This window comes from Oreochromis aureus, linkage group 5 (genome assembly GCF_013358895.1).
Source record: "Oreochromis aureus strain Israel breed Guangdong linkage group 5, ZZ_aureus, whole genome shotgun sequence".
In the NCBI taxonomy this organism is placed as follows: domain Eukaryota; kingdom Metazoa; phylum Chordata; class Actinopteri; order Cichliformes; family Cichlidae; genus Oreochromis; species Oreochromis aureus.
The window spans coordinates 14,898,667-14,925,265 of NC_052946.1; the positions used below are offsets into that span (position 1 = coordinate 14,898,667).

The 26,599-nt window shown below is 40.7% G+C and overlaps 1 protein-coding gene across 3 annotated transcripts in view; it reads left to right on the top strand.

Moving 5' to 3' along the window:
- Positions 1 to 26,599, top strand: part of LOC116326441 (histone deacetylase 7-like) — a 39,027-nt gene that overhangs the window by 1,235 nt on the left and 11,193 nt on the right. Inside the window, exons 1-17 of one of the 3 annotated variants that reach the window (XM_039612410.1) lie at positions 8,086 to 8,504; positions 17,314 to 17,498; positions 18,087 to 18,174; positions 18,619 to 18,733; positions 18,862 to 18,932; positions 19,826 to 19,939; positions 20,150 to 20,247; positions 20,695 to 20,793; positions 21,254 to 21,407; positions 22,427 to 22,653; positions 22,866 to 23,072; positions 23,601 to 23,802; positions 23,950 to 24,083; positions 24,174 to 24,294; positions 24,398 to 24,447; positions 25,548 to 25,655; positions 25,862 to 25,917. In XM_039612410.1, the coding sequence (XP_039468344.1) occupies positions 17,367 to 17,498; positions 18,087 to 18,174; positions 18,619 to 18,733; positions 18,862 to 18,932; positions 19,826 to 19,939; positions 20,150 to 20,247; positions 20,695 to 20,793; positions 21,254 to 21,407; positions 22,427 to 22,653; positions 22,866 to 23,072; positions 23,601 to 23,802; positions 23,950 to 24,083; positions 24,174 to 24,294; positions 24,398 to 24,447; positions 25,548 to 25,655; positions 25,862 to 25,917 (1,976 nt within the window). In that variant the 5' untranslated portion in view covers positions 8,086 to 8,504; positions 17,314 to 17,366. Of the gene's footprint in view, positions 1 to 8,085; positions 8,505 to 17,313; positions 17,499 to 18,086; positions 18,175 to 18,618; positions 18,734 to 18,861; positions 18,933 to 19,825; positions 19,940 to 20,149; positions 20,248 to 20,694; positions 20,794 to 21,253; positions 21,408 to 22,426; positions 22,654 to 22,865; positions 23,073 to 23,600; positions 23,803 to 23,949; positions 24,084 to 24,173; positions 24,295 to 24,397; positions 24,448 to 25,547; positions 25,656 to 25,861; positions 25,918 to 26,599 lie in introns of those variants that run through there. The other 2 variants (XM_031747754.2, XM_031747753.2) reach the window with 2 other exon arrangements.

Sequence of the window (26,599 nt, forward strand, 5' to 3'; positions counted from 1 at the left end):
AAAACACTAAACTTTGGCTCTATTTTTACTCCCGTGTGCTGCTACAAACTTAGAGACTCGGCTACGTGGTTTGCAGGACTGTAAATCAGACTTTAATTGCTCTGCTGTCTTTAAAGTTATGGGGGATATGTTTGGCTGAATTAAAAGAGAAATTTAAAAATTGTATATTGAGGATTTATAGCAACATGTAGAAGTTCATGGACAAAACGATTAATTAATAATAATGGATATTTGTGGCCATTTTGGAAGTATATTGGAACGCGACAACCTATTTGATTTGATTGGAGAAGAACAAAGTGCAAAATGTGAAATCAAATTTGAGTAGGCAAACAAGTAGATGAACTTGGTAGTTTGTGTTTCTGGTGCTGTGATAAATCATCAGAGTTCTGGTTTGTTTGGTTTGTAAAGGTCGGGGGGGGGCAACAAGTTAAGAGGCCACGGTTTTCTAAAAGTGGCCTTCTGGGACGTCACTCTCCCTCTCAGTTTCAGACTTTGTGTCTGAGGCCATAGGAAGGACTGCTAAAAATGTTTCATTTTGACATCTGCAACATTAGTCTTGCGGTCTGCTGTGGCTTTCTCTAAAGGTTTCACCTGAGGTCATTTTTTATTTTTGGAAATCTCCACCAATAATTATTGTTTTCTGATCAAACCTTAAACACATCATTTGTTTTCGAGCACCTAAATAATCTGCGGTTTTGCACCAGCCCATTACATTTTCCAAGCTGCTGATTGAGAGTACCGTAACTTGGCTTCGCGGCAGGCCAGAAGCGCAGCAAATCAGAGCGGCTTTCATCAGGCCGGCTCTGGTCTAAAGAGGGTTCTTCATGACAGGAGAGGAAACTGGAGTCAAGTGAGAACTAAAAAGCAATGAGGACGGACGTGTAGAGAGCCTCTAGCGAGTGTCCTTTTGTAAGCTCAGTTCCATCTTCTCAGGCTGTTGTTTGTTTTGATTAATAAAAAATAGTGACCCAGTCATTAATATGAATACTACCATCTTGTGGAAGTGTACTTTTACTGCAAGAGCCTGATCTGTGGCGGCATTGAGCTGAACTGGAGGAAGTAGTTTCATTAGAGCTTCAAAAATTACATGACCAGATCCAAAAAGCCCTCATAGCAGGAAAGATTATATATCTTAAGGGTTTTGCTTTCCTCTCTGTTTAAATTTTTATGTAGGCAACAGCATGGGTTATAAGCAGGAGGATTTTCACAAATGCACTGTGCCCGCTGCGAGCACAGTTCCACATCTTAAGACCTTTATTTCAAGAAGAGCAAAGTTTACAGAAGCTTCGGTGAAATCACCACCTCGCGGGTTTATGCAGTCTGATATGCAAAACGCGTTAAAAGCCACATTGAACACATTGTCAGAGGTTTATACACTGCTCCAAACTTTGAAATGTTTTTCACACGCGCTCACAGAGGAGTGTGAAGGCGTCACAAAGCTACACTTTCCAGTGTCACAGACAGTTTCCCAAGAAACCAGGCGAGCGATGAGCGCCGTCGCTCCCCTCTGTGGCTTTCCTACGCTTTGCTGTCAGGAATGGAAAGGCTTTAGAGGCTGCACCCGCCGCTGCGAGCGGCCTCCAGCAGCCTCCCTTGGTTCAAAGTTACCACACAGCTGCTAGCTCAAGCTTAGCGAGGCCCACCTGAACACATGCTATGGTTTTATTACACAAGTTAGAAAACCACAATTTAACATCGAATACACAATTTTTGTCTTTTCCATTTTTATTGGCTTTCATTTAAATCGCTTTTGCATACCACATTAACAGCTTAAAGAACCATTAATTATGTTAAATTGTTCTTTTTTGCCACTTTGAGGAAACAAAGCAAGCTATAAACACAACACTAATATATCACTCATTTTACACTGTGGGCCACAAACAGTCCACTTTGATTTTAAGTGGGCCAGACCAGTGAAACTCCTGTCAGTGTAAAGAAGTTGAACTAAACATTTAGTCTATCAGATTTCTTAAGACAGGAAAAATAAGTACAATTTGAACAGTATGTCAAATTTTGGGGCTTAAACTATGAGACATAAATGTGTAAAATTAAAAAGTTCTGGTAGCTCATTTCGCAGACTGTAATTATTAAACAAAACTTTTTCTAAATTACAGAATTTTAACTTTGAAAAAGGATCAAATTTCTGTAGCAGATAGTGAAAAAATAGGAGGTTTCCTGTCATTTAATTGTTTATCTATCTATTTTCCAGTGGGCCACCCTGGAGTCTTTGCCAGTCCGATTCTGGCCCCCGGCTTTATGTTTGACACCGCTGCTTCCTTGTAAAGTGTCGAAGCATCTTCACTGGCTAACTTTTATCTGTCTGATGCTCCTGCATTTGTACTTAACAGTAGATCATGTTAGCTTTTATGATAAAATACAGCTGCACGTGAAAAAGAGGCTAATGAGAGTTAGCATTAACCTAAACAGGAAAGTGGTGCACAACCAAAACAATGAGCCTAAAGACTGCAGAGGTTAGAAGTGAGCACCTCATTTCAGGTGGCACACAGCAAATATTCAATCCTGTGCTGTTTGAGCGCGTCCTGTTTACCATCCCCTCATGCATGCTTTCTGTCAGTCTTTTTGTGGGAAAATGGGAATAACTGGCACAGTAGTGAGAAAAAAAGCAGCAAACTTTTCAAAATAAACATATCAGAATGAAAGAGAAAACTGGATAAGTAAAACAGACTGTACATAGCGCCATCTGCGTGCATGTTTCCCTTCATGTCGAAGCACGTTTCTGTCTGCACAGATGTGTCTCTAAGGTAGGATGACAAAAAAACAACAACTGATTGTTGTTTATGGATCCTCTGCTTCCACCCATTTTCAGGAAATCTGTCCGACTGATAACTCCACACATTCCAATCCCAATCCCAATAATGTACTGAGGTATTTCCGTGCCTGACCCCTCCAATATCATGCACATTATCCGCATCCAGTGGTCAGTATCAGACAAAGAAATTACACTTGCACAGTGAGCAACAACAAACTGCCACTGGGCGTCTGTTTTTGGTAAATGAGACCTGCCTCTTTTTTTTTTCACTCTTTAATCACTTTTCACTCTTCCTATCTTTTCCTTTTTCCGTTCTTTCTGGCAAAATGCCCTGCAACTGCTGCTCCCTCCATCACCGTATTGCCTGACTGCATTCCTCTCATTCCTACCGGCTTCCTGTGACTGATTGAGGAGCGAGCCCCACCGGCCACAAACCTCCACCTTGAAGTCCTTCCCATGTATCCCGTGTGCCATTTCACTCTATCGCTCCCTACCAGTGTTTTCCGTTTTAATATCCTTTTGGGAATTTGGGGGGAAATTGAGCCCCGATACCTCGCTGACATTATCACTTTATGCCAAGGTGAGGATATTTTTACTGGAGGGTCTAATCAGACCCCACTGTCCAGAATCCAAAAGGTTTGCATGGTGAAATCTAAATACTCAGTGCTACCAGCAGACAGAGTGCTCATTGACTGCAAAGGCAATAAAGTGATGCTGTGAGGGTGATAAGTAAGAAGGGCTCTACTGACATCTGAAGACAATGTGTTAACATAAATATATTAAAAAAAAAAACATTATTACCAACCTTATCAGGCTGCAAATTCCAGCTGACAGTGATCACTGCCAGCTGAAAGAAGCCTGTTTTTGCCCTCCTTAATATGAATAATGATGTTTTAATAACAGCTCATGGAATGATTTAATAAATCCAAAATAAGCTAATTTTTTGGCAAATGTAATTTTAGTAGCAACCGTTTCCAATTGACCTCTATATCTGTAAATAGGAGAAGCTCTGTCTGAAGCATGTGCTGTTCAAACTCGAATCAAATTCAATTTGCTTGAACGTATCTCAAATGATTCAGGCCACAGTCAGCCCCGTGACTCTGGGATGGACTGGTAAAACCTGCCAAGAGTACAAGGAAAAGCACAAAGTGCTGTTGATAGGGGAGTTTTTTAATTCTCATGCCACAATTTTCCCTTTAGGTACATAATTTAACAACCACAAATCTACTGACTCCATCATAGGACCAGTTTGAGTCACATGAAATGAAAAAAAAAAATAGAACTGACCTAGTTCACTGACAGTTATCAGTTGTTCTCTCTGTGATTAGTTTATGTTAGGCTTTCCAGTTATGCTGACTTAATCTGGATGAGCATGGATGCAAAAGAACGTGTGAGTATTTTTAGCAATAAAATAGCATATTGGTGTCCAGGAGAGGAGAGATAGAGACATAGCTGCAGATATTTCAAGAAAATTCTCGATAATATTTTTTATGATATAGAGAAAAAACTTCCTGAACGATGTTTTATTGATGCTTACAGCTCGGGGACAGCAGCATTTATGAGTGTATGTAAATAAATAAACTATCAAAGTGGGAATCTACTGAGAATTTCCCTGGAAATTTTAAGGAAAGCAAGAACATGACTTTTTAGTTTAATCACTAAAGATACTTAACTTTATAACGCTTAAGGAGCCTAATTTCCATCCACGATTTGCTCGTCAGGTCATGGAGTGCAACTATCGAGTGCAGTTAGCGATGCGTGGCTGAGTCATTTGCGTACTTTTGGGTCACATATCAGCAGCTGCTAGTATAGTACTAGGCAAAAGTCTTGAGTCATCCCTCATTTCTTTATATGCTGAAAGGAACATTGGAGATAAGTGCAGTGATTCATTGAAGCATGAGCAATCATACATGTAAATACAGCAAAAAGGCAAACACAGATTTTGTACAATTCTAATGAGCTTGAAAGTCGGTATTTCAATAGGCCACCTTTATTCTTCCACACTGTCTCCACTCTCTTACACAAGACTTCTTATAATTCCTTTAAGTACTCTTCAGGAATAGTTCTCCAGGCTCCTTCAAGGACATTCAAAGCTCTTATTTGGATGATTGCTGCCTTTCGTTCCGTTAGGCCTGTTGCCACTGATTTTCAGCCCTGTTCTCTTGTAATTTAGCATACCTCAGCCTTCACTCCCTGTTTCTTATCTATAAGAAACTTATTGAAAGCTTCTGGTAAGACTTCAATGAACAGCAAGTGCATCAAGTGAAGGTCCAGATGCATATCTCAGGTCTTTGCTGGATTTTTTTTTTTAACTCTTTTTGTTTTACCTTCACTTTAAGGACACACTGCACAACATGCTGAGATGGGTTTTCAGCTAATAGTTCTTTGGCAATCACTTTGTTGGTGCAAAATTATTATTTTATACCTGTTAAACTGTTCTCTTTGGCATTTTTCATCGATTCAGCTAAAAAAAATGGGTACAGATTGTATATTTTTCCAACAGGCTGCTAGTAACAAAGTGCCTAAAGACACAATTTAAAACCGGTTTTTTGATAAGTTGTCTGCAATGCGTAGAAACAACACTGGTTCATCTCTTGTGAAAGGTGCCTTTTTATGCTTGAATGGGTCAGTGATACGTGGCTTAAGAAAAAAAAACACAAAACAAACATTCACCTGAAAATGATCAGGACTGGATTGAAAATGAGTGGAAAAATCAGCCAATGTCCAAAGAAAAATTCTGAAAGACCTTGGAAAGCCTGGAGAACTATTGCTCAAGACTCACTTTAAAAAATTAAATAAAATTCTGGCTCCTTGGAAACAAAATAAAAACATCTGAGGGGTGACATATGGTACTGACTTTTGCACGGCTTCACAGCTTGATGTGTGTGTTTGTTTAAGTGGTGAAACAAGTTTGCTGATTGCACCTTTAGCAGGAGTAATTTTCTGCTAATTTTCTGTGCATTGTTCAAGTAGCTCCTTTTTTAGGTACTAAATCATCATCGGAGGCTTGGCTCTTGCTGTCAGAGATACCTGGGCTTGTCCCATTGTTGTGAGGACCGTGGAACACAAACGCACGGTGTTGCTGTAGCAACGATATCACAATCTATTACTTTTATATTATACCGATATTATCACGGACAATGTGATATATCTACTGTCCAGTGAGGTTCACATGGTGGTCAGATGACAAATTAAAAAGTAAAATTAGCAGAATAGTTAAACACAGACTTTCATGGCTTCAGGTCATTTCTATGGTCAGATTTACATGTGAGATAACATAAAACTGCTCCAGATGTGCACGATGCATTTGCTATAAAACTGACACATTCAAAATAAGTGTTTAACTATTTGCACAGTATGATCATTAATAAGGCAAAAACAACATTTCATCTGCATTGTCGTCCTGCAGCAAATCAGCAACTGCTGTGTCTACATAACTGCACATCAAACACAGAAAGTAATTTATATCTTTATAGATGTATTGTGAAAGTCGTTAGGGGTCGTGTTAATCAACGTTACGGTGGTTTCACTTTACTCATTGTTAAATTCTGCTGTTGCTGTGGGGATGTGTAGCGTGGCTTTTGTTATGTCACCAGTGGTGACTCATCCTATTGTATTTCAGTCAACTGTTACCTACTGCGATACCTGCATTCTTCTGTTTTTGGAAGTGGAACTTAGTAACGATGCCTGCGTGTTTTTTTTTTCTTCCATTTTTAGCCTGATGACTGTAGCTACAAGTTTTTTTGACTGATGACATGTCACGGTAAGAAAAGCACGAGTGTCATTATTAAAATCAGTCACTGCAGTGTTCACGCTGTCAGACTCTCGTGTCTTGCAAGGGCACACGGAAATGTAAGTAATTCCTTTGCTTTTCCTGCCATGACATGTTATCACTGTTAGGTTTAACAACTAATATGCTTAACATAAAATGTTTATGTCACTCTGACATTTAGAAAATGTTTTCTTCATTTGATTGTCTGTTTATTGCTTTAGATTTATGGAGCAGATGATCTAATTCATTGAATGTGGTGAAGTCTCATTAGCCTACAACAGAATGGAGATCAACTCTTCCACACAGTCACAGAACACGATCATCTACTTTGACTTAACTAGCCTTCACTCAGTATACAGTAGATACACTCAATGACCGCTTTATTAGGTACACATGTTTTAATGCTCATTACCACAAATATCTAATAGGCCATTTGAACGTGAAGTGTCTTGCTGGTGCCAGACAGGCTTTTCTGAGTATTTCAGAAACTGCTGATCTATTCCACACCATCTCTACGGTTTACAGGGAATAATCAACAAAAATAAAAAATAGAGAAAAACGATCCAGTTAGTCTTTGACTGAAAATGCCTTGATGATGTCAGAAGTCAAAGGAAAAGTACCACACTGTAACTGAAATAACCAGAAGCAGAAGACCACACAGGGTGCCACGCCTGACAGCTAAGAACAGGAAACTGTGTTTACACTTCAAATGGGCTCACTAAAAGAGAACAAAAATAGAATACTAGAAAAATATAGTGACTTTCGATTTCTGTTGTGTTAATCTGATGGTAGGGTCAGAATTTGTTGTAAACAGCATGAACGCATGGATCCATCATGCCATGTATTAATGGTTGAGGCTGCTGTTGGTGGCATAATGATGTAGAGGATATTATCTTGGCAACTGGCAACAGCCTATCAGAGTATTGCTGCTGACCAGGTCAGTCCTTTTATGACAGCAGTGTAGCCATCTTCTGATGGCTGCTTCCTGCCCCATGTCACAAACTTCAAATCATCTCAAACTGGTTTCTTGGATATGGCAATGAGTTCACTGTCCTCCACACTCAGCAGACCTCAATCCAACAGAGCACCTTTGGGATGTGGAGATTGCATCACGTTTGAGCAGCTCACAAATCTGCAGCAACTGTCACGTCAATACGGACCAAGGAAAGTTTCCAAAACCTTGCTGAATGTGTACCAAGAAGAATTTAAGGCAGTTCTGAAGGTAAAACGGGGTCCAACTCAGTACTAGCAACGTGTACACAGTGAGTGTTGTAGCACAACAGTTTGCAATATAGCATAAAATACAGGAACAAATACAGGATTAAAACTGTTAAAATACAGGAACAAATACAGGATTAAAACTGATTATAAATCTATGTTGAAACGGTCTGTGGATATATTGCTACATTTTTTTCACGCTTATGCCAGATGTAGAGCAGAAGGTGCGCTGCACAGACACACACAGAGACACACACACACATCCGCATCTCCCTTACCCCGCGGAGTTCAGCAGATGGAGCCCGCACACCAGCAGCACACACGCGGATGAAAGTGAGACTTCCAGCTGGTTTTATCAGCAGTTTCAACACCGACAGACGAACTCGGCGAGGAGGAGACAGATAAATAGAAAGCAGTGCGTGCACACTCGCTTTCTCTTACATAAGTTGATTACCGAGACATTTCGGAGCGCGGAGGTGATGTTTTACTGTACGTACGCACGTACGGCTCAGACAGCGGCGCGCGCTCACGGCTGGAACCGTCGCTTTTGATATTTTTACCTCGCGCAGTCAGATAACTGTCACAATAACGGAGGAAAAACCCCGGCGAAGATGACGAGGATAGGCTGTTGGACTGTGCTTACGTTCGCCCGACTTGATGTAGCTGCCTCGTAACGGGATTTTTACTCCCACCGGTGGCTTTGAAAGTTTCAAATACGTCGCTTTTGAACTTCACCTCCAAAAGGTAGGCGGTGTTTACTTTCTTAAAGTGTTCTGCAAAAGTAGCTAGAAAACGTGGTAAATGTTCTAAAAGATAACTTGAAAATGTCTCCACTGTCACTTTATTACTTTCTTGTGCACGTCAGCCGATCTACTTACTGTGTCCACACTGTTTTATTGTAAAAATGTGAATTCAATTTCAGCTCCTCTGTTAAAAAAAAAAAAAACTACAACAAAAAGCACTGCCGTATCAGTGCCATCTTTTGACTTCAGTCCAAAATCTGCAGGTGTAAATCCTAACATGACCGTGATGGTTATACACTTTAAACAAAAACGCTGGTGTAGAAATGTTTAAAAACTGCTTAAATTACTGTTATTATTATTTTAAATAAAGTGAGTTTCTATGTGTTGAGGTCATGACCCTGCTATGGAAGTATTTAACAAAGAACTGAATGTGTAACAAAAGGTGGCCCGGTAATCTAATCTGACAGACAACATGACTATTTTAGGGCGTTAAATGGGGCAAATAAGTGTGCAATTATGGCGTTAAGGCCTCATTGTGAGTGGTAGTGTAGAATTTCCTGTTGGATCTATATCTGCCCATAGCTGACAAACTCCACTGCTCATTCACTACTAGGAAACAAATGTTTGGTTGTGTGATGGAGTGTGGGCTGATGTGCTTTAATATGAGAGAAGTCGTGGAATAAGAAAATAGTTCAATCCCACCCAAGCCCCTTCAGTCCAGGGAAAATGAAAGCACACCCACATATACACACCCACAGCAGCCATGCTGGTGTAATGGTCTCATGTGTCCAGGTTTGCTCCCTCTCTCACCACGGGATGAGGTCATAGCCTTTAGTGCTGTTGCAGGGATACAGTTACATTAGTTTAATGTGGGCCGTGCCAGAGGAATCGACACCACCTACACCCCGCGGCCCCTTTCTGTTGCCTTTTAGATTTCTCTGCTCGCATCTATGTCCCTTTGTGTTTACAAAAGTGTATCCCCGAATAAAGACTTTGATCATATTGTATTTACCAGGCCTTGCTGTTAGCTTATCACCTTACCTAAACTATTCCCATTAGCCCACAGGCTGTGGCAGCACATGGGTTAGTCACTATGACTAGGCCTTCTATGGCAGAGAGAACAAAAAGAAAAGATGATTCACACTTACAATGCTGATGTAGAAATTGTGTTACTGTCTGCCTATGGTAGACCGAGGCCTTTCGCAGTCAACTTAACTTTAGCTTTTTCTCACACAGCAAACATGAACTGACAGTGACACTTTGGTCTAAGTAGCTTCTCTGTGGTGGGGGCTGATATCAGTCAGTGTTGTGTTGTTTGGTTTTGCAGCATGAAGCCTAGTTTCACTTTGCATTGGGGGTCATAGAAATAAATGGTGGTTTAAAACATACTAAATCACTGTATTTATTTAGAGCATTTTCCTAGCGATTAACCAGTTGGTTTGGCTCATCTTGTAGGGGACGCTAGTCACCATAGACTTGATTCCCACAAAACCAGTGGGACATACAATATAATAGGAGCCATTGGCGTTAATGAAAGCCTGATTTGAAGAGCCCAAGATCATGTGTTTGATTATCAAAGTAGATGTGGATACATTTTCTCTTGAATTCCTAATTAGTTCATTCATTTTGAGATGATGCGATAGAGATCTATCACACAGGACAAAGGAACTGTTGTTTTCTAGTTGTTTGGTTTCTTTTCGTGAATCATAGGCACTGGATAGATTATCACAGTAGGCGCCAGTTTATTTTCATTGTCAACCAGCAAATAATTTATGGTCTATATGGAGCTATAATATTGATTTTATCAAGCTGAGATCATAAACTGACCATGTAAATGTTTTGTTTTCGCTTTGCATACTGCATTGATGACTAAGCTGACCAGTTAGGGATCTTCCACCACCAGAATTAATCACGTCTTTCCAGTATATTTCGTCAGTGGTTTAAAAATGGTTGAGCAAACACTGATAGAGAACCTTTTTCTGACCCCTCTTGATTGCAAATAAACTTATACATTTATAGTAAGAGGCACAAGAAAGACATATTTAGTGATAGGGTCATCATCCAGTATCCATTTTGGGTGTCTCTTTGTCCTGTAGGGTAGTTATGGAGGAGAATATTAACCTTTTCCCAGGACAGATAACCTTTAAAAGTCCCGAGTGTTTTCCCTGTGTGAGCACTGACAATAGGGACAGTGTTCTGGGCTGGCCAGAGCCCCAGATCACATTTCCTGTTCCTGATTTAAGATCAGCTCAGCTGACTACTGATACACTCTGCTCCTCAAAAAAACAAACAGTAACAGGACCATCACTCTGTTGTTTGTCATGTGAACTCGTGTTTTTGTTTGTGAGAAAGAACGGGCATAAAATGAAGCGTAATAGGGAAATCAAAGTTCAATCAAAGACCGTAAGCAGCAGCAAAAAGCTAGATTGTACCAGAAGACAGTAAGCTTATTCTTACTAACTGCAGGGTGTATTTGAAACAAAGAAGCCCTTCAGTGTACATAGTCTTCTTATTAGTGTGCAATAACAGTCAGCGATACATAGTGTACCACAGACACACGAGTGAATTAGAGTAGGAAGTCAATATGAGAACCTGTTTTCTCAGTCAAATCAGCCTTATGCCAGGTGTTGGCCTTTACAGGAAAAAAAAGATGTTTGCCTATATTTCTGCATGTGTGGGCGTGTAAAGGCCACATTCCATCACATAACATCTGGTAATATCTGGATTACAGAGTAGGATGAATGTCTGTGGGTGGAGATGGGGTGCGCAGACTATTGATCTGAGTCAGACCATGCTCAGATGATCAGTCATTGAAGTACTTTCTTTTGAAGTACGTAAAGGAAGTCAGTCGGTGCTCCCATCAGGTCAAACGGTGGTTCATGCCTTCATTTGCATGATTAAGGGCAGAGTTATGTAAACATGTGTGTGTAGTCTGTCCCGCTGTGGTATGTATAGCCAACACCTTTCACAGCTTTAAAGCCTCATTGTTAGTCCTAAGAGTGAGAGGTACATCGTGCATGCGCGCATTTGTGTGTGTCCTGTGTGTGTCCTCAGGCAAATTTCAGACTCATCCCAATCATATGAATGCACTCTTGGCCAAAAGTTTACTCTTTTTTTCCCCCTCTTCCAAAAAACAATGACCTCTTGGAAGCCTTGGAAGAAAAATAATGAAACCATTTCAACAATTGTCTGTCTGTTTGTCTGTGAGAAGTCGAGTTGGAGAATCACACGATGGGAGTTATATCCTCCCATGTGCAGCGAACTGCAGACCCCTCACCTTTTCCCACCCCACTTCAGCAACACATCATCACTAAGAGAAGTCTTATGTTATGGTGGAGTGTTGAAGGAACAGTCGCCAAAGCAGCACTGATGGCCATGACAGAAAGACGCGCTCACATATTTGCATGTGCTATTGTCCTGTTGAAGTTAAATGCAGGTATGCATGACTTATGTTGTGGTTTTCTAAAGAGCTGTTCATACTGGGTTTGCCGGGGTTTAAAGAGCGAACCAAATCACAGTAAAAGGAGTTAAGCCTGTTCTGTTTCTCAATCAGTAGCTATGCCTTAGGGGTGCTTAAAAAGTGAGCACGGGCTGTTTAAAATATCTGTGTCGAGCCGCACAGCATGACAACGCTTGACAACCACACAACAATGGCATCAATCCCACCCATGATGCCGAATGGCTAATCGTCACTCCTGCTGTACTAACTGGACCCATCGTGATTCCAGATGTTTCCACCAACTCAGTTTTGTGGGCATGTTTAAATAATTACACACATCTCATAATGAAACATATGCCACAGACATACAGAAAATCCATTGCAGAGATTTCAACATGTTTTCCTTGGATTCAGTTATTAAATGCATAGTTGTATGGTTCCAGTTTCCTACATTTTTCATCATTTTCTATCATAGTAGGACTGAATACCCTCATCTTTGGGATTTAATTTAAATTCACTGCTGTAGCTTCTTGGAAATCTTAATGTTGACATGACAGCTAACCAAAAACCAAACAATTGATCAACTCATCTAGAAATACACACAACAGCAAATTTATTTACTGCAAGTAAACTTTATTCACTAATAAATACCAATTATTGAACTTAAATCACAATAAGAGATACCTGAACATATTTCTGTCCTATAAGACATTTATTTATTTTATATTTAGATGTTTGTCTTGCAAAAGCTGCCAACTGTTCATACAATGAACCAATATTTTCAATCTGCTGATAATGTTTGGAAATTTACTCAGAAATCACATTAAATCTATCAATAGGACTGATATAATTCAAATTAGGTTGAAGCTGCTGACAGCAGGGATGCATTTTCTGGACTTTATAAATTTGTGCCGTGCAACAACGTCCACAGCTACTACTGTGATCACAATTTCGCCTATCTCTAAGGGGAAAATTCTTGATATTGCCCAAGACATATGCTCATGTGACAAATCATTTTTCGGCCTAACTGAGATCCAGACGCACGAACGCCACAGATATACAGAAACATTTGTGGGCAGATGAGAATGCTATTAATACACATATAAGCACACACAGCCTCTCTCACACACACGACACACACTCATTAAAGCAAGTGGTGCGATGCTATTAATATGTGGAGAAACCGGCACTGTCCTCAATCATATGCACTTGCTTGATTACACACAATAACACAAGTGTTAAATGACAGGTGACACTAAAAATAAACTGGCACGGTTACATATGCTGAAACTTGCTCAGAGAGCCACAGTGTTCCTTCAGCAGAAACAAATGGGCACTATTAATACACTTAATACACCAACACAAGCACTGTTAGCCGTGTATGCACCCTCAACTGTCACACAAGCAGACTCTTCTTATGCAAACACAAAGACCTGCTGTGTACACTCAAAAGAAACAACTGCAAGCTATTAATATCTTAGGGTGTATAGGATGGACAAACACACACACACACAATGAACACATAAGGAGATTGATACTCCAGCTGCTCGGAAGTGGAGGGACAGAATGTGTGCAGCAGCTGTGGATTCCTATGAACGTAAGGAAGGGGAAGGGAGGCAGTGGAGGGTGGAGGGATAGGTGGCAGGAGTGGGGGCTGCTAAAGGTGTCCCGCTTGGTGGAGAAGATGTCATTTTCTTTCTATTGTGAGTGCACAGGCTGGCATTTTTGAGGCTTCGGTGTATTCATATATCATTTTTTCTGTGTTTATTTTATTCCTTTCGATGTATTTTTCCTCTGAACTTCTGCTCTTTCTGCTTTGTTGCTCTTTTAACCAAGCATAAACCTCACGCCTGCTGCTAGTGTTTATGTATATAGTAACAGTAACTAGCACTTAACATGATGTGTGACATCCAGGCTTAACTCCATCCAATACCACTGTGGAGTTCAGGCTAACCCAGCAATAAACAAAGCACAATTTAGCCACAGCGTGAATATAAATACTACTGAACGATATCTGTAGCTCTCTTGAGCTGCAAAGAAGCCATTCAACCAAAATAGCAGCTTCTGCTTGCCTAAATGAACCAAGAGGATGTTATGGTGAAGACTAACTTTAGAAACAGGAAGTCACTGTTTCTTTGTGAGTGTGTGCCTGTGTGTGTGTGTGTGTGTGTGTGTGTGTGCGAGCGTGTGCTCCAGTAAAGTGTATGCGTGTGTGCAGGTGCGCGTGTGTGTGTGTCAGTGCATCAGCATGTTGCTGCAGTAGGGCCCACAGAAAGAGGATGGTGGTTGTGAAACGAATATGCTATTACAGAAACCAGAAGTTTGTCCCCTGTCTATTTTTAGCAGCACAACGCTGAAAAGAGAGACAGCGAAGCACGCACACAGATCTTATCGGCATGCACTTCTCTTTATTATAAAGTGCTCCAGATTTTTGTCTTGTAATTATGCAGCTCTTGCATTGTTTTAGGGTGAGAAATAAAACATTGCGACAAACGACGATGGCTAAAAACACCTTTACCGTTGAACCATTCTTGCTTTTGTCATACCAAAACAAGTGTGTGCTGTTTATTTCTCCTCTTTTAGGCTCTGTTGGTAATATGATAGAAAGCAACCACGAGCTGCTGGAACCCTTCAGGGTCAGCATAGAAGAAACCTTAACTGTTTAGGTAACTCTTTAAATGTACATTACGGGGTTACTGGGCTGTTTTCTTTTGTCAAGTCAGATAATGAGTCACACTGTAACGCTGCCTAAAGGAACAGCTTCAGTGTCAGTAAAAAAACAACAAATTTGTTTGGAAATTTGGCTTTTTTAAGTTGTAAATGTTGTAAATATAATATAAATAACATTGGGGTGATGTTGAAAGTGAGTTGAAGCCAGAGATGTATGGTTGTTGCGAAATGAAAAATGTGCCACAGGTGTTTGTTTTCTGTTTAGAAGAGAGATTGGCTTCCTGATCATTTCCTCTTTCTCAGGGGAGCTCACTCGTTTGATGATCGTGTGTGTGTGGTGTGTGTGTGTGTGTGCGCGCGCGTGAGCGTGGGTGTGTGTACGTGTGTGCAAGTTTGTCTGAGTCCCCACCACCACCACCACCACCGGCCCGCTCCTCCAGTGATTGTCTGATTTCCTTTGAAAACACACAGGCATTCTTCTTGTAATACATACTGTGCTGCAGCTACTGGTACTTCCTGTTGCACCTTTTGCTTTATTATTACAGTAGAAGCTTAAGAATATAAGCCCCTTGAATTTTAACAGTGTTGCATAATGTTCTATCGCAAAGGTGACAGTGGAGGCTGACCCAGATATTTCTGACTGTCAGAGATTAAGTTTTGTCTGATGTGTCACAGATTCCTTGAGTTACCTTGCAAGGTAGAATTCCAGTAAGGCACGGGCGAGAAGCCTGTAAAAATGCAGGCTTCATTTTTTTTTCCTAGAGACCTTTTTGTCCCATCTTTATCCGCACTGCTGTCGTGGGTTTTAGCCGTGACACAAAAGCTCATCTGTGTTTGTGGTGTTCTCTACAATACAACAAATATGAAAACCCAAGGCTGTCCCTGTGAACAGAAAGTGTTATAGTGAGCTCAGTGTTCTGCTATCAAGCAGGGTAACAGAACTGAAACCATTTGGTTTAAACTGTAAAGTACTATATTGAACTTACTGAATATTAATTCCCACCCTGTATTTGTTTTTTGTTTTTTTTATCTTTATGTGTTAATGAGCCACATAGCCTGCAGTCATAAGAGTGTGGGAGTGTTTCTTTCTTCAGAGGAATTCTGTCAACTCAAAATACTTTTCACACACATGATTATTTTATTCTGAGTCAGGATTGCTGTGAGGAATGACGGCCAAACCACATTGTCTGGGCTGTCTGCAGATGTAGGGCTGTGGCTGAGAATGGAGGCCAGTCGAGAAGAACTGTGTAGCCTGTAGTTTTGTTTTGGGGTGGTTTTGTTGCACAAGTTAGATCTAATAACTGCAGCTGCTGTTGATTCTAATAGCCTAATTTTAACACACGCTGGAGGTTAAGACAGAGAAATCAGTGTTTCTGAATCTTTTAGGGTGCGTTATCAGTGTAGTAGATTTCATTGTGTGATCCTATTTGTTAAATTGACAACTTCTATAACAACTGAATAGCTGCAGTGAAAGAAGATCTTCTCAGATTTTGTGACATGAGAGAAATTTGCTACTCCCTCTACTGTGCTTTCCACAAAAGTTACTCTAATTTAACACAATATACTAGTAAAGAAAGAAGGAAAAAAATGCCCACTTACAGGACTTATGTGAGTAATGTTGTGTAATATTTTAGGTTACAGTCATTCAGACATACAGGTTCAGTAAATTTCCTCCTCATACATCCCTCCTATTGCCCTTTACCCTGGAGGGAGCAAGGTGTCTCCTTCCATACTGTATCTCTCTATGCTTTCGTATCAGTACCGAAACATTCCTCATCATGTTCATTGGTTTCCCGTGTCACTTGTATTGAAACGTAAGAACAGTATCAAGTTACCTGTGGCCATGCATTGTGAACGCTTTGGTTTGTAATCGCAAAATGTGAGACAAACTTCAGCTTGGTGCTTTCTCACTTGTAGCTATAATTAGCCTCCATGTGTGTTTTATCTTTTCTAGGTCATACCATCAGGCCCACTTTGGGCCATGCATGCTATGGTTAAATGATTTGTGGTGAAAGTAAAATAAGACATGATATTTATGTTTTCGGTGGCCTTAAGAGTGCATAAATGGATCAAAACCTCTTTGTGCCGCCCCCCACCGCATACACACACCTTTAAAAAGACATCTGTCTTTCATTAGGACACCGAGACCCGATTCAGATGTCTCGCTCGTGCTAAATTTAGGCTTTTATTTCTTTCGCTTTTAGCAAAACCTGAAAGGGTGACGACAGATTCATGTGCCTGATCCAAACGCCTTAACCGCACAACGTTAAAATACAACTTCCCACCCTGTTTCTTTCACTTCTTTTATGCATCTCCAACCCCAGCATATACAAGAATCTTTCCTTTTTGTGCTTTCTGAATGGCCCGAGTGCGTTCGACTAACATGTGAAATGACCTCGGTATAAACCGGGAGGAGACACAAATGCAGAGCCATCCGCTATTGCAACCCCTTGTGCTGAAGGGAGCAGCCAGAAGAAGCTTTGGTGTTGGATAATGAGCAGTTTACTTGAAGCGGGAAAACTTGAATGTGGTGATGATTTCTCTATGACAGGCAAACTTCAGAAGAAGTGATGTAGATGAAGCAAAAAATATTAAAGAGAAGCCTTCTGATTTTTCATCTGCTACCTACATCACAGTATCTATTTGCAAAGTCAGCAACCTAATATGATTTTCTCTCTCTCTTCTCTTTCTCCATCTTTAGTGGATGTGATCATCAGTAAGCAGGTTTCTTTGCCCGTTAATGGGAATCTACCCATGGACCTAAGTGTGACCCGCAGGTTGTTACATCCAGGCCCAGATTCGGCCATGCTGGCCCCCCGCCCTCCTTTCTTCATGGGATCCCTCACCCCTCAACATTGTGCCCAATTCTCCCAGCAGCACTTGCAGGTGAGGTGAAACTCAGATGTCAGTTCTCACGTAGTTGAGCTGGACGGTGACATAATGAAGCTTCAGCATGAACTGGACATAGCATGGATTGATCAGTGCATTGGCTTAAATCAGCCAGTTTAAATCTTTACATTGAAAGTTTCTGTTTCCTCAAAATTCAGTGCATGAAAACAGAGACCAAATACCCTCATGAAATTTTGCCCCTTTTCAAGAATTGCCACATCTGGCATTTATTTATGTGACTATAAGGTAGAAAGACGGCCTGCCACATCAGCCACAGAAAAAAGCTAACTGCTTTCACCGCAGACCTTTAACCAGGTACTGTGCAGGACTCCTCAGAAATGAGTAAGAAGCAGATTTAGGTTACTATAAACAGACCATTTTCTCGGCATTTAATTTGTTATTGAGACTTGTCACAGATTAACTGACTGATGCAGCACTTCAGTATCCTGTTTTTTTTTCTATTTTTGTAAGCTATCTTATTCAAGATGTATGTATTTATGTGCTTGTCAGAGACTGACAGTTGCAGTTTTTGTCCTTTGCTTGTGTAGGTTTTAAAAATGCATTTCTCTGTGTTTTTTCCGTCAGTATAACATCGAACAAAGGCAAAGAGAGATGAGTGAGGAGAAAAGAGAAGAGCTACATCAGCTGATTCAAAAGAGTAAAAACGAGCAGAGTGAGTCCTGTGTTTTCTGTTTTCTCCACACTGTCATGTGTTTTCATCAGTTCTTTAAGCAACCATAAGGTGGTTTACGTGCTCTTCATCTGAGTCATAGCACACTGTATGTTTTACTGAAAAAGATGGGGATTTCCAGCAGTACTGTGAGGTATTCTCAGATTCCAGGGAAATTTGCACTCATATCAAACCAAAGTCAAACAAACAAGCTTGTTTTAGGAAAGCGTTTTTATTTTTACAATGTAGAGGAAATGAAGAGTGCAAAGAGGATCTTGGCTCTTACTTCTAAATTTTCTTGACTGCTTTATGGGAAGTTGTAATAGAAAACAGTTGTAATTAGACTATTTAAATACTAAATCACTATTATTTCTTATTGTCATCTACGCTCTCAGACATATAGCTACCTGCCCTTTGACTGTGTATGATGTTTTTTTTTCCTGACAGGTGCTATAGCCAGTCCCCTGGTAAAGCAGAAACTTCGGGAACACATAATTATGAAGAGCCAGCCAACCCATGATAGAGTGACTCCCAACCACACCAGTCCTGCCCCAGGATTCGGGTGAGAGACATCAGTGATTTTTCATTGATACAAACACAAAACAAATGCAAACACAGCACAAGCTCAGCAAAAACTTTATTGTGGTTACTTAAAATTGACGCAGTCTGTTGTTTTGTTTTGGTCACAAGGCTCCGGGTTCCTGATATGTCCCCAAAGCCTCAGCCTACACCCTGTGACCAGCGCGCTTTGAGAAGAACAGGTGAGACTCCTGCGGCTGTAGCCGTGTCCGAGATTGTGGTTCCCACCCTGAGGTTAAATTTGTAGAGGTCATGTGATTTTAAATTTTAAGTCTGCTAGACTGAAATCACCTGCAATGCTAATACTTAATGTCTAAACAACCTGTCTTCATTGTCACTGACCTGTCCAAATAATGGAAAGAGTGAGGGAGAGAAGGCGTTGCCTTTGCATTGAGATGAAGGAAACTCATTTTTACATCAGCCCTGCAGGGCCAGAGAGAGGTTGAACAGCCATAAATAAAACAAACAAAAAAAAAACAATAGATACAGTAAGACACAAAGACCTGAGTGGTTATATAACTTGGTAAGGTATGTGTAAAATGAACCGCGTGAGAGTCCAGAGCAGTTCTCCATCACTGTGTGAATGAGAGCGAGAGTGGTCACGCCTTCCTCTACATTTCTCTGAGTAAACGTACCATTATTTATTTGCGTTACCCTAGAACCATCAGCGCGCACACACACACACCCTCCAGTGCTTTTGTTGGCTCTGTGACAACACAAATTTTTCTTTTATCCACTTTGAGTCAGCCACTGGTTGATTACTTTATTCAGGTTTATTGGAGACTGACCAATGTATACAATGGACGTTTTGATTCTCTTGTCCAAGGCTGAGGTATTTGTTTTGTGGGGGTATGGTACAGAAATTGAGCACGCCATTATAGTGTGAGCGTTGTTGAGTAGGTGCTTTCCTGCCGGTGTAGCCAATGCATAAAGCAATGATATACTAATGTGAGTTTGAGAACTACAAGTACCTTTCTTTACTCTTGATGAGAGCTTATGGAATTTTTTTGTGTGTTTGCGTGTACCCATTTCTTCACATGTGTGTGTGTGTGTGTGTGTGTGTGTGTGTGTGCAGTGTCTGAGCCCACGCTGAAGTGGAAGTTAAAGAAACTCATCACCACAAGGCCAAACCCGCTGCAGCGTAAGATCAGTGCCCCTCCTGCAGTCAAGCACAGGCCCGAAACTCTGGGTACACTATTTACATTCACTTGGATCTCTGTCAAAGTTTCATTCTTCTGCTCTGTTAGCTGTTTCTTGTTAAAGTTTCTTTGATCTCGCCTTTTTAACCTTCCAGAAGCGCACGCCATCAAATTTCAGCACAGCTTGATAAATTTTCCATTATGGCGTAAGCAACTGATACTGGTGGGCCTCATAGGTTTCTTTCCATTCTGTCGTGCAGACTCTTCCCAGAGTGGCAGCAGCAATCCAGCATCAGGGTGCAGCTCTCCAAATGACAGCCTCCATTCAGATAATGGGTCGCTACCACTGGCTCATGAGGTAAGCCATTTTACATATATATATATATGTACAGTTAGCAGGTTTTCTTATCCTCCTTAGCATATAATGAATCCACAGTGAATCCTCAGTGAATTATTTAACCATACACAAGGTTCTCTTAAACTTTTCATTATGGATTAATTTAAACAGTACATCCAACTTCTCTCTGTTCTGAGAAGTAGAAAAATATACACTTGAAGGACTGAAATGCTTTATTCTGATCTTTAAGGTGCCACATCTATAGCCGAATAGCCGATGTCAAAATAAATTTGTGCAGTTTTCTTTTCAATATGCTGAACATATTTATCCTTGACTTGTTAGTTTTGATAGTACTGTATTTATAGTACTGTATATAACACTTTTACTACAATCAGGTTCAGATAAATAGATATATTTAGAGATCAATAGTATGTTAAAAATGTAACCAAAAAAACCTTCCTCATTCAGTCACAGAGGTTGTTGCTGAAGGATGGTAATTTAGCTCGATTCACCGTGCCTTCCAATCCCCCTGCGATCCCCAACATCACTGCTGGACTTCCTGCACAGGTGAGCAATGCTAGGACTTCCTCCAGAATCAATGCATAAAATATTGAGGTTGTGCTGCTCCTGTTCCTGAAACTAGCACCACTTTAAAGGACACAGCTTGCATAGATAAACATTCATACTGTTGATCTATTTGTATTCAAGTGCGATATCATTTCTGAAATAGTGCCTGCACACATGAACACTTATAGAAACTTGTGGTTTCACTTCCTTCTTGAACTGTGTGCGGCTTCTATATTTTGTGAGTCTCTCTTGGTAATTTACCACCTTTTTGACTACGATAACACAGTTGTTGAGCAGTCCATCTATGCACTGTGACAGGCTGTCAAACCCCTAAACTATCCATTAATACTCAGTTTTTCTCATTTTTAGACTACCATAAGAGGGATCATTAAATTACTAATGATTGCTTTAGCATTTCCTGTCATCTCCTCTCGTCTTTTGTTCTCTTCTCTTTCCCCAGGCTGACTTGCGAGAGGCAAGGCCATTGGCAGTATCTGGTCTCCATCAGGTTTACTTGCCTCTGGAAGAAAGCAGTCCAGCTCTTTCTCAGCGGCTACAGCCTGTGTTCATACTGGATCCACAAACCAGGCTTCTGCGCCCCCAGCTTGTCTCTCGTGAGTTGTATTCCTGTTATACCTCAATGTGCATATTGAACACACTTCCTTTGCATTGCTTACTCAATGGCAAGTCAATGGGATGGTTGTTCACAGACTTTATGTTTGTGTTATCTATATAATGTAAGTAAATGTATGTACATATGAATTCTAGATACAATAAAACAGCAGTGCATTCTACTTTTTCTAAAAATAGCAGTCAGTAAAAATATGAAATAATGATGACGTAACACATAAAGCACAGAGATTTAATTACCTATTTCCATAGTTTTTCTTTTATCCATGATTTCTGAATTGAGCGCAACAAATGAGCATTTCCTTTTCTTCTATTCCTGTAGTGAATGTCTCAGTTTCACCCTGTGAGAAATTGTGCTTCTTCTTTACTGTTATCTTAACCCAAGGTTTGTTTGTTTTTTTGGTTTAAAAAAAAATGCTATTTCATATGCTAATGCTGAAATAAGGCAACGACTCCATTCATTCATGACTGATAATGGAAGAGGAAGTCTGGCCCAAAGAATGAGATATATAAAGTAGGGTAGTGTAGACGCACAGTTCTAAAAATCTGCGTAAAAGAATATAAATAAATGTCTGCCATTCTAAGTACACATAGCTTTAGTTATGAATGGACGCTGACTTGCATCAGATCCATCCTGACTCGTTCTACTGATGCTAAAATAAGTTCAAATGACTGCATTTAAAAAGGTGTGTTTGTGAGAGGTCTCTGAGACTCTACCGAGAGAAGATCGATACCTTGTCTGCATTGTGCTGTGTTTCTCTTGCATCATTTTTCAAAATGGCACGAGGGCGCTCTCTACTGTAAGTGCTGCTCTACATGCAAGCAATGCATGGCTCTCAATATTTTTCTTTTTAAGTGTTTTTAATATGAAATACAGCTGTGAAATATTTCATCCTTCTACAGTTGAGTCCAATAACAAGAATCGATTTAGATTGGACTTTTTTTTCCTGCCTTCTTGTTTTTCACCTCTTCTAAAATATTGCATTTCTTCTCTTCTCCGCAGTTCCTGGTTTGAGCACCATCCCTCTGCAGCAGCACCCTCACCTGTCTTCTCTGTCCAGAAGAGAAGGTCACAAACCTTTGGAGCGAACACGTTCAGAACCGCCACCCTACAGCCACTCACAGTTATCTCTGCAAACCAGCCATCACCCACACATCCAGCACTCGCTGAACCAGCACTACCACAGGAGCGGGGGGGAGAGATTCAAGCAGAATTCACACCTGAGCAAGGTGAAAGGAGGCTCATTTCTTAAGAAGTATAATCTAGTACTAACAGACTGACTAATGACCACTGTGTGCACCTGCTTGGATTTCCTTTTCCATGATCAGTCTTACTGAAATATGTCTTAAAGAGAGTCCTTATTTTGAGAATTGAAAACTGTAAAAGTTCTAGCTTATGTGAGCTGGGAAAAAAGATAGATAACAGGCTTCCTCTGACACAGATTCCATCAGAGGACATGGACCTAGAGGAGACTGGATCGGGATCAGGTTCGGGGACAGGTTCTGTGTGCGGCTCAGAGCCCGGCTCAATTTGTGAGGATGACTATCGGCGGAGACAGAGCAATGCCAGCACAGACTCTGTGTACGACACAGAGTCTACTACCTCCTCCCGGGAGAGCTTGATTGAGCCCTCCTACTCTTTCAATCAGGTAAAAGATTTTAAAAAGTCACTCTTACATGTGCACACAAAGAAATTATTCTTATTTTTTTATTCACTACTGAAGCATGAATCATTGAATCTCTTCTAATGACCTTAAGTAACATATTTTATCATGAGGACCCCTTTCTGGTCGACTAATGCCTGAGTATTAGTTAGCAGATTAGCAGACAGTATTATGATTGCCATTATCTTGCATCTGTAACATAAATGAATTCTTTTGAATGGAGCGTCTTTTTGCCATCAGGAGGCACTGTTGCCTTACTAATACAAGCAGAAGACTTTGATTTACAGTATCACTTCAGTATTCTTGGAAGAGCTCACTTTTCTTTATCAACAGTCTGTTTTAGAGAAGCAGAAATAAACACACTAAATACACAATATGTTAAACTCTTATTTGAGTTTAGAACATTGTGTATGTGACAGGTTTCCTGCAGGGAGTCTTTACTATGTGCGGCTGCTGATAAATCCTTAAATTTCCTTGTCTATTATCTGTTCTTCTTTTCACCCACTGTTCTAGCAGAGGCAGGTGATCCTTAGACCAAGTCTGCAGATAGATCCGATGGGTGTGCCATCCTTAATTTGGCCTCACCAGCCTGTCAGTCGGTCCCGGTCCTCCCCAGCCTCCACCTCCCTGCCTCCTGCTTCACATCAACCCACCACCATACCTTCCATGTCATTATCCAACCCTGCTACAGACACCCAGCTGCGCTTCACCACAGGTGAGTGACAGTTGATCAGCAACATTAAAAGAAGCATTCCAACTACCTGAGGATGTAATTTGATTACAAGATATGATGATGGTATTACAACATTACTGAAGAGGGACGATATGTTCAAATGATGTGCTTGCATGTGTGTGCATCTAGGTTTAGCATATGATGGTCAGATGCAGAAGCACCAGTGTATTTGTGGGGACAACAGCCGTCACGCTGAGCATGCAGGAAGGATCCAGAGCATCTGGTCTAGACTGCATGAAAGGGGCCTAAGGAGTCAGTGTGAGGTATGGTGCACGCACATTATCCTACAGATGCATACCCCATGGCCACAGCATGCAGTCTAAATGTATATATCTGTATACTTCTATTTCTAGCGCATCCGCAGTAGAAAAGCAACCCTAGAAGAGCTGCAGTCAGTCCATTCAGAAAAACACGTACTTTTATTTGGCACCAACCCGCTCAACCGCCTCAAGCTGGACAGCCGCAAACTCGCTGGTAAGATCAATAACAAAAGTGAAGAACACAATCACTATAACGCAATTGTAATAATAATAATGATAACAATATGTTCATGAGTGTTATACATTATCCCCTGCAGGAATCCTGTCTCAACATGTTTTTTTGATGTTACCATGTGGAGGGGTTGGGGTAGGTGTTACACACACACACACACACGTAAGAACACAAATTAAACAAGTCATTTTGGAGTCTTTTCTCTTATCTAATTGCATTGCTGAACAACAAAAACTGCATGGGTGATTATGCCTCATTACACAGTTAAGCTAAGAAGACTACAAATTGGAATTGCTATTGTTTTTGGCTACTTTAAAATCTAAATTATACAAATGTAGGACATTGCATACGTCGTTATTGCTCATGGCATATGCATCTACAATAGAGATGTGAGAAAAAGGAAAAGGAGAGGGGAAAAAAGATAATATAAAGACTGCATAAAAAAGATTTTAAAGTGGCTGGATGTGGGGGAAACAGAGTATCCGGATAGAGAAAAGTCAAATTTAAGAGAAAAACAATGGTAGGAGACCAGAGCAGATTAAATGTAACAATGTACTATGGGAAAAGGAACAAAGCGGAGAATGACATGGGAACATTGATTATAATGCTATAAGAAAAGTTGTGAGGAGAGGAGAGGAGACGAGGAAAAGCTGAAGGGGGCTGGGTGTCAGTTGATAAGAGAACTGATCTGCCTGGATTTCCAGCCTTTGGCTGCTCTGGTGAAGAGGGGTGATTGGAACAAGATGGCAAAGTCTGTGATAAAAGAAATTCCTCTGATTTCATTGTTCCCCAGCAGTATAGCATCACGCCACCAATAAATGACTTCTGACAAACAAGTACCATAGAAACTTTTTTTTAAAACTTAGAGTAGAAACAACAAAGAAGGAGTCGATGTACAAAGAAAAGGCTCTAAACAATGGATGGCATAATGCACACAGAAGTTTGAGGTTATTTTTAGCAGATGAGCAAAATCTAATGTATTTAAACTACCAAGTGATGGTCTCTGTTTAGGCTGGCAGGGAAAATACTGAAAACTGGCCAGACAGGAGTTTGGTTTAATAAGCCAATGCTCAAATGACTCGAAAACGTATTATATTTTTTTTAAGGATGTGTTTAAATTACATGCAGGAACTTTCTAACCAGTCAAACAGAAATCATTTTAATTAAATAACGGATTAAAATCTGTAGCTGACTTTTAAACTGACTGCAAGCATCTCCCGTTGTTTTTCTGACAGGTGGATATTGATACAGTCTGGAACGAACATCACACATCAGCAGCCTCCCGCATTGCTGCAGGATGTGTCACAGACCTGGCACTGAAGGTGGCACAAAGAGAGCTGAAGGTGTGTCTTTATAACCACATACCTCAATGTCATGGGCTTTGTCAAGAATTTCAAAACTGCAGTCTATCACCATAATGTGCTGCAAACCTTGGCAAAACACCCACTATTGGTTATAACGACATAAAGACGTGAACCTTTTTCATGTGTGGAGATCTGGCGTTATAAAAGCAGCAAAGTGTTGAAGGTTTTTCTGCCCTGTTTTACAGAATGGCTTTGCAGTTGTGAGGCCCCCTGGACACCATGCAACCCATTCCTCCCCTCTGTAAGTACAGCAGTGTACACGCACACACCACACACACACACACGGACACATACCAGGAGCCAGGAGGCCTGCAAAGTGTTTCAAAGGATTTATTGCAAACCAGCTATACTTCTGAGCAAGAGAGAGAGAGACAGAGTGCCCGGCTCTCTCTACCTTAATGTATGTGTGTGTCTGAGTCTGTGCTGTGTGTTACCTGCTCGACGCCCGAGGCAAACTTCCTCCTCCACTCAGTTTCTTTTAAGCTTTCAAGACACAAAGCAAAGCACCTCAGAAGAGCAGTGTGCATGTGCGTGCACAGTAAATGTGGGTCTTTGTGTGGATGTGCATACTTGCGTGCATGAATTTGTGTCAGTCTTTGATTAGAGGCATTAGCCAAGTAACCACATTCAGCTGGGACTCTGTGTATGTGTGTGAATCTGTATCTGTGTGTGTGTGTGTGCTCAGCAGTGCTTGTCACTGGTTATTTATGGGATGATAATGACTTTTCTTGATGAGCAAAGTTTAGACAGCTTATAATATATACCGTTCACGGAGACAGTCACACTTTACGACCCATGCTGACACTGACACTTCCAACATTCCTCCATTGTTTTTCCTACATCAACACTTTTTTTTTTTTTGCATACCTTTATAGCGGATAGTGAGTGTTTAGGGAACGGCTGCACCGAGTTGTGAGTTCATT